Raw genomic sequence first — 12605 nt, 5'->3', positions numbered from 1 at the left:
AACAATCAACTCTTCAGAGCCACTATAAAACTGACTCCAACATAACCCTGTGTCAACTATCAAGATAGCTTTCCAGATTCTTCTTTTTGTAAAGGAAAAGTTCCATGTCTACTATGTGTTAAAATTCCTTATTCTTTTTGGAGCAAGTTCCAGGACTAGTGAGGAGTAAACTGCTGTTTTTAACCTCTACTTACAGTTCTATGGTTTAATGTCTTTGAGCTCAGTAGTAGAGGTTGCATGAAAACATGGAATTGGAATGCTTTCCAGTTTATTCAAGGTAGGCTAACAAGGGATATGTAGAAGGTTTATCTCAATCCCAGGTGCTATGGAGTTGTTTCTGTCTAGGTTAACATATAAATGAAATTATAATTGGGGCTGATTCCAGAGGTGAAAACAGGAAGCAATTAAAATTATATAGGCATTCAGAATAATAGATATGTAATATAGTTATTAACTTTCCCAAGGAGTTATATCTTAATCTTTTTTTTGACCAGAGCATGAAACTTTGGATTGTTTTCTCAAAATAAGGGTCAAAAGCATCTGATGGAGGGACTTACTAATTTTTCCGTTTGGCCTTATCTACCTATCATGCCAACTCAGATTCTATAAGGTTGGAGGAAATAAAGTTCCAACACACAAAGATCTTAACATGTAGAAAAGGTCTCATTCTTTCATATTTCTAAGTATAAATGTATTTATGTGTAACTATATATATATGTAATTATTTCTGGGGCCAGTGATCTTGGGTCCCTCTCATTTTTCAAAATGAAACCTCTCTCAGATCTTAGTCTATCTGGACTAAGTTCAGTGCTGGGAAAAGTTTAGCTTCAAAAGAGAACGGTTATGCTCTTTCCCAGCACACTCCCCCTCTCCCCCATCCAGGGTGGGCATGAAACACATAAATCTCATGTCTGGTTCATCTCTAGGCTTCCTTCAAAAGAAGGTTACTCAGTGTACAACTTAAGTCAAGAGTAGGACAACTATTTCTTGCATACAAAAGAAATGCTTAACACAAGAGACACACAAACACATTTGATAAACCCTTAAATAAGCAACAGTAGCAAACTATTATACTCTCTTGAGTAGGTAAGACTTAAAGCATAAAAATGTGAGACACTTTGTATGACTGCTAAGCAATCATTTCGGTTTTTCTTTGGCTCTGCACTGTCCAACTCCCTCAAATCCAGAGAACTCTGGATCATGGCTTGGGTTCATTGTCCTACTGGTGGCCATCTCCTCTTCCAAGATGTCCTGTAATAGATGAAAGGGTCACCTTTAATAGTGTTAGCTGGTGCCTACTGGGGGGAGCAGGAGCCCTTAAAATGAAATTCATGAGATGGCCTCTAAGGCTTGAAATCTTCATCCCTTGCTATTTGATTACCTATGCTCAGTAAGCAATGTGACCCAATGTATGAGGCTAATTTTACAGGACTTATGTTGATCGATAGTTGTTTCATTTTGCATTCACATTAAGGGTGATAGTGGAGGACCTTTAGTTTGTGAAGAGATGAAGATATGGAAGTTGGTGGGGGCCACCAGCTTTGGAATTGGTTGTGCCGATGTAAATAAACCAGGAGTCTACACTCGGATCACTTCTTTCCTGGACTGGATACATGAACAGATGGAGGTTGGTATCAAACTCTATAACCCACTGCCTGTATTTATGTTGAAATCTTACCTAACTTCAAGCTCCAGATAACTCTCTGGTTCAAACTAAAGGGACTCCACTAGTTCCTATAAAAATATAAATTAGGGACTCTTCCCTCACCTGACAGATGTCTCACAAGATGAGCCATTGTTTTAGATAAGATTAGGGTCTACAGGAGTGTGCATAACTAGAATAAGGCAGAGTAAGAACCTAGATTAGCAACACATACATGCAGATTATCCACTCAAATATTTGTGGATTTACTTTGATAGATATTTATCTGCTTATAAGGCAATAGAATCTTAGATTAAATCTGGAAGGGACATAAGGGGCCTTAGAGTACAACCTCCCTTGTTTTCACAGATAAGGAAACTGAGGTCCAGTAAGGTGAAGTGACTTCCACACTATCACACAGATAGTAAGTATGAGAGAGAGCCCACATTCTTTGATTCCAAATTCTTTGCTCTTTCTACTATACCATGCAGTCTCTTAATGACTGTGGATTCCATCTCTTGACATTGTGGAAGGATATTTTAATATTTTTTAAGGGAAATGATTAAATAAAGCATGAAAATACCCAGAATTAGTTTTTCTCTCTCTAAATTTTTATGAAAGGCTACATGAGGAAATTACCTTCATGTACCCAATGGATCTGAGATACATACAACTCATTATTGCAGTATCAGAAGATGTTCCATTTGAAAACTTTTGTTGGCTAGCATTTTGAATATTTGTCAAATAACCCATGAATTAAAATTAAGCTTCATTCTGACACTCTTTCAAAAGATATAAAATTCACCAAAATTAGAAATTCAATGAAAATTAATATGAAAAAGATGAATATGAAATGCTTTAAAGTATAGTTAAAAACTTGCTTCATTTGGTTAGTTAAATGTAGTATAGGTGGAAGCCTGGTGCACAGATATGCCTTGTATGCACAAAGCAGTGACAGATAACTAATATGGCATTCCTCATAATCATTATAGATTAACCTGTTGAAAATATATCAGTATTGTTGGGTGTTTCTCACAAAGTTGCTATTTAACCAGACAGAAGTATGGTGCAATACAAAAAGCTTTAGATCTGAGGCCAGAGGATGTGGGTTTGAATCCCAGCTCTTATGTGTATGACTTTGTTCAAATAATTTAATCCCTCTGAGTTTCAAGATTTTTTACTTGTAAAAGGAGGGGGTTAGATTTCCTCTAAGATCCCCTTCATTTTAAAATCTATGAGCTTATGATACTTAAAAAAGTAACAAAAACACTTGAATAAAGTGGTCTTATCTATCAAATACTATAATCCACACAGTAGAATGAAAAAAGTCTTTGTATGGAAAGGAGGGAGTTTTTCTCCATTGATGCTAAACATCACATACACATGCATGCACACACACACACACACACACACACACAACCTCTTCATTCTGTTCATTCAGTCACTTTCTCTAAGACATTTTCAATTTCTCTTTTACCCTCAGTATAAAAACAATCAGTTTGGTGTAGGTTTAAAAAACAGTAACAAGTACAGTGAAACCTTCCTTTAAATCTACCATTGCCTCTATCTCTTTTTTCCCCCTTTTACTGTCAAGCTTCTAGAAAGCAATCTTCACTCACTACATCTACTTCCTCACCATTTACACTTCAACCCATGAAATATGTCTTCTATTCCCTCCATTTAATGAAACAATTCTCTTTAAGATCACAAATTGACATTATCACTAAGTTCAATAGCCTTTATTTATTATAAGACAACCTCATTTTTTGTACTCTAGGTTTCCACAGCAGTTCTGATGGTTTATAATATTTTCTTCCCCCTTAAGTGTAGTTGTCCCTTAAAGTTTTGCCTATAGTTTTCTACCCTTATTTCTCTGCACTCACCATCCTACATGATCTTATCTACTCCAAATATCTTCAATAATACATGCAAGTAATCCTCAAATATGTATCTTTTTTTTTTTTTTGCCTTTTGGAGAGAAATTGGGGTTAAGTAACTTGTCCAAGGTTACATGGCTAGTTTTTTTGTGTGGGTGTTAAGTGTCTGAGACCAGAACTGAACTCAGGTCCTCCTGACTCCGGAGCTGGCACTTTACTCACTGTGCCACCTAGCCGCCCTCAAATATGTATTAGTATAGACTCCAAGAGCTTTAGACCTGTATTTCCAACTGTGTGTAGGATATTTTATAATCCCAGAATTTCAGAATTGAATGGGACCTCAGAAGTCAAATAGTCAAACAGTCTTAAGAAGAATCCTCTTTCCATATATCTGAAAAATAGTCACCTGATCTTTCCTTGTAAATTCCAGTGAAATAAAACTACCTTCCAAGATAGCGTAATAACTCTACATTTGAATAACTATAACCATAAGGAAGTTTTTCTATACATTTGATTCAAATATTTCTTTAAAAAAAAGATTTATTTTAACACTTAAAAATTTCTGAGTTTCAAATTCTTATCATCCCTCCCATCCATTACCCACCCCCAGAGAAGGTAAGCTATATGATATGAATAATACATGTGACATCATGCAAAACACATTTCAATATTAGCCATATTGAAAAAAAAAACAAGAAGAATAAAAGAGTGAGGAAATTATACTTCCATTTGCATTTAGAGTTCATAAATTCTCTCTCTGAAGCTGAAAAACATTTTCTCCTAATTAGTCCTTTGGAATTATCTTGGATCACTGTACTGTCTAGAGCAATTAAGTCCTTCACAATTGATCATCATTACAATATTGCTGTTACTTTGTACAAAGATATGGTCTGCTCACTTCACTTTGTATTAGTTCTTGTAGGTCTTGTCATATTTTTCTTAAACTTTCTCTCTTGTCATTTCTTAGAGCACAGTAATACTCCATAAAAATCATATACCACAGCTTGTTCAGTCATTCCTTAATTGATGCGCATTTCCTCAATTTTCAATCCTTTGCTACCACAAAAAGAGCTGCTATGAATATTTTTGTACATATTGGTTCTCTTTCTTTTTTAAAAAATTTCTTAAGGGTATAGACCTAGTATTGGCATTGCTAGGTCACAGCTAGGCCTAGTTCCAAAATGTTTTCCCGAATGGATGAAACAGTTTACAGTTGTACTGAAAATCTACTGATAACTCCCTCCTCCCACCCCAATTTTTCTTTTATCACTCTTTTCTCTTGAACTCTTCCAGAAATTCTTGTTGGGTTTTTCCGGTACCTCTTAAATTAGTTTTTTTTTCTTTGAGGCTTTGATTGTAGCTGTTTTCATGTTGCCATCTTCTGAGTTTGTGTTTTGGTCTTCCTTGCAACTGTAGTAGCTTTTTATTATGAAGTTTTTTTGGTTTGCACTTTTTTTCCAGCCTATTTTTTGATTTTGTGCTTGTTTGGATGATTGCTGCTTTGTAATATAGTCTTCTCATGGCTACGTCCCCTTCTTTTCAACATTTTCCTCTGTCTCTTGAAATTCTTGATTTATTTTGTTTTTTTTTCCCTAAATAGTTCAATTGGTTTGGCACTGGCTAAATATATATGATGTAGTGGAAATATATATATATATGATGTAGTGAAAAGAGCACCTGGCCTGATGTCATGAAGAATCATCTTTCTGAGTCCAAATATTGCCTCAGGCACTTACTATCTGTATGATCTTAGGCAAGTCAAGTACTACAATTTTATTATATTGACTCAGCCTACCTATGAACATTTAATATTCCTCCAATTATTTACGTCAATTTTTATTTGTGTAAAATATGTTTCGTACTGTTCTTGTGGATGGTTTGGCAAGTAGGTTCTCAAATATTTTATACATTCTGTAGTTGTGTTAAGTGGAATTTTTCCATCTCTTCCTAATGTATTTTTCAGCTAAGATAAAAAAAAATGTTAATTATTTGGGGGGGGGGGTGTTATTTTATATCCTATGATATTGCTAAACTTGTTTCAACTAATTGTTTCAATTAATTTTTTATTGACTCAAAGATTCTCCAAGTCAAATTTCCTATCATCTGCAAAAAGTGATAATTTGTGTGCCTATACTTATTCCATCCACTCTTTTTTCTTATCTAATCATGCTAGCTAGCATTTCTACCACTATATGAAATAGTAATAGTGTTAATGAATATCTGGGTTTAATTCTCAATTATACTTGAAAAGCCTTAATTTATTCCTGTAACGAAAAAATGCTGACTTTTGGTTTTAGCTAGATACCATATATTATACTAAAAAAAGTTCTGTTTATTCTTTTGCTTTCTAGTGTTTTTAAAAATAGAACCAAGTATTTTATCATGTCAAAAGATTTTTATATACCTCTTAAATTATATAATTTTTTCTTGTTTTTATTATTAATATCATCAATTATGCTTATAGCTTTTCTAATATTGAACAAATTCTGCATGCAACCTTGCCATGATATATAAGATTTGTGATATGGTCTAGTAGTCCCCTTGAAAATATTTTATTAAAAAAATTTGCAACAATATTCATTACTATATTGGATTATAATTTTCTTTATCCATTAAACACTCCCTGGTTAAGGTATCAGGACCATATTTGTAGCAAAAAAAAAAAAAGGAATTTTATAGAACTCCTTCTTAAACTTTTTTTAAAATAAGATTTGAATTATTCTCCAAAATTGTTTTGGAATTTATTTGTTCATACATCTTGTTCTGGAATTTTATTTTATTTTCTCTCGGGAGCTTGTTTATGGCATGTTCAATTTTTCTTCCCAATACTAAATTATTTAAATCCCCTGTTTCTTGTTTTGTTAATGTGGGAACTTTGTATTTTTGTAAGTATTCATATATTTTATTTGGAGTCAGTTTTATTGACATATAATTTGGTAAAATTCTTTTAAATAACTTTATTTTTTAAGTGGTTGTGAACCTTTTTCAATGTTATTATTATTTGTTATTTGTTTATTGTTGTTTGTAATATTTGTTATTATTAATTTGGTTTTCTTCTTTCTCCTCAAAAATCAAATTATCTAATGGTTTACCTGTTTTATTGTTTAAAAACAATTTCTATTTTTATGTATTAATTCAATAAGTTATTTGTTTCCAATTTCATTAATCTCTTTTATTTTCAAGATTTCTATTTTGGCATTTAATTATGAGGGTTTGACCTCTTAGTTTCTTATTCTTTTAGCTGCATGCCTAATGCATGAATTTGTTCTTTCTCTCTTCTATTAAAGAAAATATTGAGATATAAATTGTCCCCTACAGATGTACCTTAGGTATAGCTAAAAAATTCTGGTATATTGTTGCATTGTTGTCATTAATTTTAATGAAATTATCTATTGATTATATAGTTTTTTTGATCCAGTGATTCTTTAGGAATAAGTTATTAAGTCCCCAATTAATTTTTAATCATTCCTTCAGCATATTTTTATGGTGTTTTGGGCCACAAATAATGTGTTCCATATTTCTGCCTTTCTTCATCTGTTTGTGAGGATTTTATAATAGCTCTAGAATTTATATGCCACTGTTAACAAAAAGAACTTTACAAATAAATCTGTTTTATCCTTACAACAACTCTGGGAGTTAGGTGTGATTATTATACCCATAATACAGATGAGGAAACTGATGCAGACAGAGTTTAAGTAATTTGCTTAAGATTACACAGTCAGTAAGTGTCTGAAGTTAGGTTTGAATTCAATTCTTCCTGACTCCAGGTATAACAATCTATCTGCTATATCAGCAAACTGTCTAATCTAGGGTCACTTTTTGTAAAAGTACCATGCACAACTGAGTCATATGTATACTCTTTTCTTTTTCCATCCACTGATCTCCAGAAGTGTAATACATCTAACTTTTCCAAATTTCTATTCAGGGCCTTAACTTCTTTATTATTTATTTATTTTCTTTGGTTCAACTTATCTAGTTCTTAAAGGATTACATTAAGGTCCCTCACTATCATATATATATATATATATATATGTATATATATATATATATAAAAATATATATATATATAAAATTTACATTTATATATATATTTATAATATATTATATAAATATATTTATAATATATTTCTCCATATAAACTTTCCTGTAAATTATTTAGGTGCTGTATCATTTGGTGCATGTATATTTGGTATTTATATAAATTCATTGTCTTGGTAAACTTTCAGCAAAAATGTAGTTTTCCTGTCTATTTTAATTGGGCCTATGCTACCTTTTTCCTAGTCTGAGACCATGATATCTTCCCTTGCCTTTCTAAAATTTAGCTGAAACATTATAGATTTCTTTCCAGTCCCTTATCTTAATTCTACATGAAGATGTTTTAGGTGAATTTCTTATGAACAAGATATTGTTAGGTGTAGCGGCAAGCACCCCAAGCATCCTCAGGGTGGCTGCCACTACAAGTTCTTAGATCTGCTTTGTTAAAGGAAAGCAACTCAAAATTGGTTAACAAGCTTACTTTAATCAGTCAAACATATATCGTTTACCTAGTTCAGAGGAAAAAGGTCAGCACCTCGAACTTCAGAGTATACAGACAGAATTATCAAGACAGAAACAGATCAAGTAGACAGATTTCCAAACTGTCCAACCATTACATCCATACCAAATCAACATCTGGGTTTTTCAAAGCCAGGGGGCTCTCAACAACGGCTTCCCAGAGTCCAGATAAAATCACAGAACACTTCTCAAAGTGAGCCCCAAAACAAAGCCTCAAATCAGGGTTTATATAGCCTTGTCCTGGTTCAGAGAATGTAACAACCTTCTGGACCCACTGGCCAATCAAAAAGTATCTACTGAAAAACAAACCTCCCACACCAGGCTCCAGGTGCACTTTAGCCTAGGGGCAGGGAAGATCTTTAAATTTGCATTTCCATTACATTAGGTTCTGCTTTTTTAATCCATTTTGTTGTCTTCATCTGCTTTATGGCTGAGTTCATCCTATATGTTTTCTCAGTTAGAATGATTAATTGTATACTTCCATTCTATTCTTTTATACTTTTTCTTAACTTGAGTCACTGTCCTCTATTTATAAAGAACAGAATGATGAGAGAGATTCATGCTTAGCATTAGTTCTCTAGGTCTGATGCAATCTGCTTCAGTTCCACTGTCACTCTTCTCTTTCCTTTGCACAGAGCCCAATCAGTCAGTTAATACACATTTATTAAGCACCTACTATGTGCCAGACACCATGCTAAATGCTGGATATACAAAAAGAGGCAAAAGATAGTCCTTGCACACAAGGAAATAACAATCTAATGGGGGAGCCAACAAGCAAACCGATATTTGTCAACACACTATATATAGCATAAAAAGAAAATAATTAAAGGGGGGAAGGCACCAGAATTAAGGGAGGTTCAGAAAAGCTTCCTGTAGGAAGAGATTTTAGTTGAGACTTAAAGAAAGCCAAGGAATCCAGAAAGCTGAGAGATGGCTAGGTAATAAAGGGTTCTGACCCCCAAATCAAGGATTTTTTATTTGATCTTTTAGATGTTAAGGAGCCACTGGAGTTTTCTGAGTATCAGGATGATATATTCAGACCTGCATGTTAGGAGAATTACTTTGGTGGATGAATGGAGGATAGATTGGAGTAAGGAGAAGCTTGAAGTTGGCATAACCACAAGCAGGCTATTACCATTGTCTAGGTATGAAATGATGAAGGCTTTCACTAGAGTGGTGGCAATGTCAGAGGAGAGAAGGGGCCGGCCATATTCAAGAGATCTTACAAAGGTGAAATCAATAGGTCTCAGAAACAGATTAGATATAAGGAAGGAGTGAGCTATAGTGAGGAATTTTGTCATTCAGTAATTTCAGTCACATCAAACTCTTCATAACCTCATTTGGGGTTTTCTTGGCAAAGGTACTGAAGTGGTTTGTCATTTTCTTCTCCAGCTCATTTTACAGATGAGGAAACTGAAGCAAACAGAATTAAGTGACTTACCCAGGGTCACAGTCAGTAAGTATCTGAGGGCAGATTTTAACTCAGGTCTTCCTGACTCTAGGATTTGGTCTAGTGCATTTTCTAGGATCTGTTCAGCGAACACCATGGAGAAGAACTCAGGTTATTGATTCCTATTGCTCTTCCATATTGGTTCTATTTCTCTCTGTCATTGTTTTTAAATAAACTCACTTTCTATCTCCACCTGCCAAAGCCTTTTCCTTCAAAGTCCAATTTAGGTGTAGCTTTTCCTGATATTTTTCTCATTTCTGTCCTTTGGTGAAAGTTTTTTCTCCTTCCAATTTCTCAGAAAGAACTTTGCTTGGACCTTTTCTTCATATTCATCTTCTGCTCCCCTTATACTATTGCTATCAGTGTTTACTTATGCCATAACCTTTTAGTTATATGAGTCTCTCACCAGATCTCCATTAGAGTCTATGGTTCATGAGAACAGAGTCAATGTCATATATAGCAGTATAATCTTAGAGCCTATTACAGTCTCAAGTACAGTGTGTTTAATAAATGTTTGAGGAATGGAAAGACTAAATTAATTGTCAATACATTTCCAAGTGAGCAATATGGCTTACTGGAAGATATATAGAAGGAATTTTTATAGTCAACAGGAAAATACAGAAGGATTTAATGAAAGTTACATGTTATCTTCTTCAAGATACAACTGGAAATCATGCATGCATTCAGATATTCATAGATTTGACAAGCTCCTAACTAATATGTTATATCTGGAAAGATCAGGAATGTTTTACAAAAGAGTTAATAATTTGTTTCTATAAACTACACCATGGACATCCTGCTGTATGATCTGATATTATTTTTCAGTAGTGTTTAGCAATTTCAATAGTACTGAGTGGAGAAACCCACCTGAACAGAATGCTCAAGTTTATAGAATAGAAAGAGTTTAAATATTTAAAAATGATTAATCAATGTTTTTATTTTTAGAGAGAACTAAAATTTTGAAGATTCCATAGATGAACAACTGGAGTATTTTTCTCACCTTGAATTCCCACTCTGCAGAAAGCTGTCCTGTCCTATTTTGGACTGATATGTAAATCTTAGCTTCTTGGTAAGATCTGAGATTTTCAATACTTTCCTTGATTATTCTTTTCATATGCAAAGAACATTTTGGATATTGACTATAATACCTGGCACTGAATAAGCACTTAATAAGTGTTTATATCTGTCACAAATAGCAAAAACCACCCAAAATGCACTGGCTTTCCCCAAGCATATCTTGGAGAAATGGAAGGAACTACACTGAAAGGATTTTATAATCACTTGAATGAAACACTGCATGGAATTAAAGAAAAATGTCATTGTAAATTTAATGCCTTTACACCAGAAACCAGGACACTACCAAAGACCACTTCCAAGACCTATTTACATGTGAAAATCATATTCATTAATAAATCATTTTCATGTACTAAAATTAATTGTTGCTGTTTTTGTTTTGAAATTTTTATAGTTTGAGGAGAAAACTAGGTTAATCTTGATATGAATTAATTAACACTCAAAAGTTTGTTGGCATTGAGAAACCAAAAGCTTAATTCCTTGTGTATGATGCAAATAATGAAACTCATAAGATAAAAAGGAAAGCAAAATTACTTTTAAACTTGTTCTTGTTTGCTGTGCAAGTCTAAAATGCCTCTGCTGGGCCTGAAGACTGTATCACTCCTACCCTCCTCTTTCTCCACTAAAAGGTCCCTCTGCTTTGAATATATATATATATACATTTATTTTCTACATATAAAATAAATAGCAAACACAAACACAAGCATACATTAGAAGAAAGTCTTAAACAAGAAGCAGAAATAAATTCTGTTGTATTCTCTTGAGAAGTTGATATTTTAACTTCATCTAAACTTTAGACATTTTGCAGGATTAGCATTGGGTATTTGCTGCCTGTCACTCTGAACCAAAGGACCCAGGGTTGATGAACCTCTTGAAATCCCAAAGTGGATTCCAAACCTGGAAACTTCATTTTCTTTCTTTCTTTTTGCTTTTTGGAGGGCAATTGAGGTTAAGTAACTTGCCCAAGGTCACACGGCTAGTATGTGTGTGTGTGTGTGTGTGTGTGTGTGTGTGTGTGTGTGTGTGTGAAGTGTCTGAGGCTGGAATCAAACGGGTCCTCCTGACTCTGGGGCCAGCACTCTACTCACTGCGCCACTTAGCCACCCCAAAACTTCATTTTTCCGAATCACTATTCATTTACCTCAGAACACAGAAGAGACAGTCCAAAATCTAAGATCAGTTTTGGGATTTTCCTTTCATATGCAAGCTAAGAATACCCTTGTGCTTTATAGGAAGTATATACAAAACATGTTGACAATAGCATCATAAATATAGAACTAAAAAGGATCTCAGAGGTCATGTAGTCAGCCCACTCATTTTGCAGATAAGGAAACTAATACCAAGGAGGTCAAATGATTTTTTCATGGTCATACAGGGAGCAAGCTTTAGAAGTAGGATTTCAAACAATGTACTCTGAATCCAGAACCAGTCCAGTGCCTATTCCCATATACGATGCTCTTTCTGATCCAGTATGTAGATAGGCAAAGTTAGAAATCATATGGTGAGATTAATTTGAAGGTTATAAAAAACTCCCTAATATACTCTAGTAATTTCCAGGATTAAATTTATTCCATTGTACCTCTACAGGTTTCTTATTCCATTACAAATCTTACAGGAGATGGTAATTGTCAGCCACTAAAGCTATTAAATTAATATTTAACATAAATGAGCTTATCTGATTAGTCAGTTAATCACTTAGTGAAATTTTGAGGAAAAGAGACAGAATGTTTTAGTTGTGTTGGAAGGAGGAAGTGATGGTCCAAAAGAGATCAGATGAAATGGAAGTCTGAGAGGTAGGATTTCTTGAGGAGCATGTAAAAGGGGAAATAGGCTAAAGACAAATTTTGCCTAGAATCAACACTATTTTAAACCACAAAAGTAAACTATAGAAATCTCTCTCCCATGCCAGAAATAAGGGAAAGGGATGGGAATAAACATTTACATAGAACCTACCAAATGCCTGGCATGGTGCTAGGCACTTTGCAAATATCTCATTTGATCCTAACAC

General features: G+C 33.9%; 1 protein-coding gene across 1 annotated transcript in view; it reads left to right on the top strand.

The window, feature by feature from the left end:
- TMPRSS3 (transmembrane serine protease 3) overlaps nt 1-1699 on the top strand; it is a 74281-nt gene extending 72582 nt beyond the window's left edge. The window contains exon 12 of the mRNA XM_069063483.1: nt 1475-1699. Coding sequence (XP_068919584.1) covers nt 1475-1699 — 225 coding nt within the window. The remainder of the gene's footprint in view (nt 1-1474) is intronic.
- The last annotated feature ends 10906 nt before the right edge of the window (nt 1700-12605 follow it).

Source organism: Petaurus breviceps, unplaced genomic scaffold (assembly GCF_028583685.1).
Source record: "Petaurus breviceps papuanus isolate PSGF00001 unplaced genomic scaffold, PetGlider_PUasm1.0 90574, whole genome shotgun sequence".
Taxonomy (NCBI): domain Eukaryota; kingdom Metazoa; phylum Chordata; class Mammalia; order Diprotodontia; family Petauridae; genus Petaurus; species Petaurus breviceps.
Note: the sequence above shows the minus strand (reverse complement) of the source record. Positions and strands in the feature narration are given on the sequence as shown.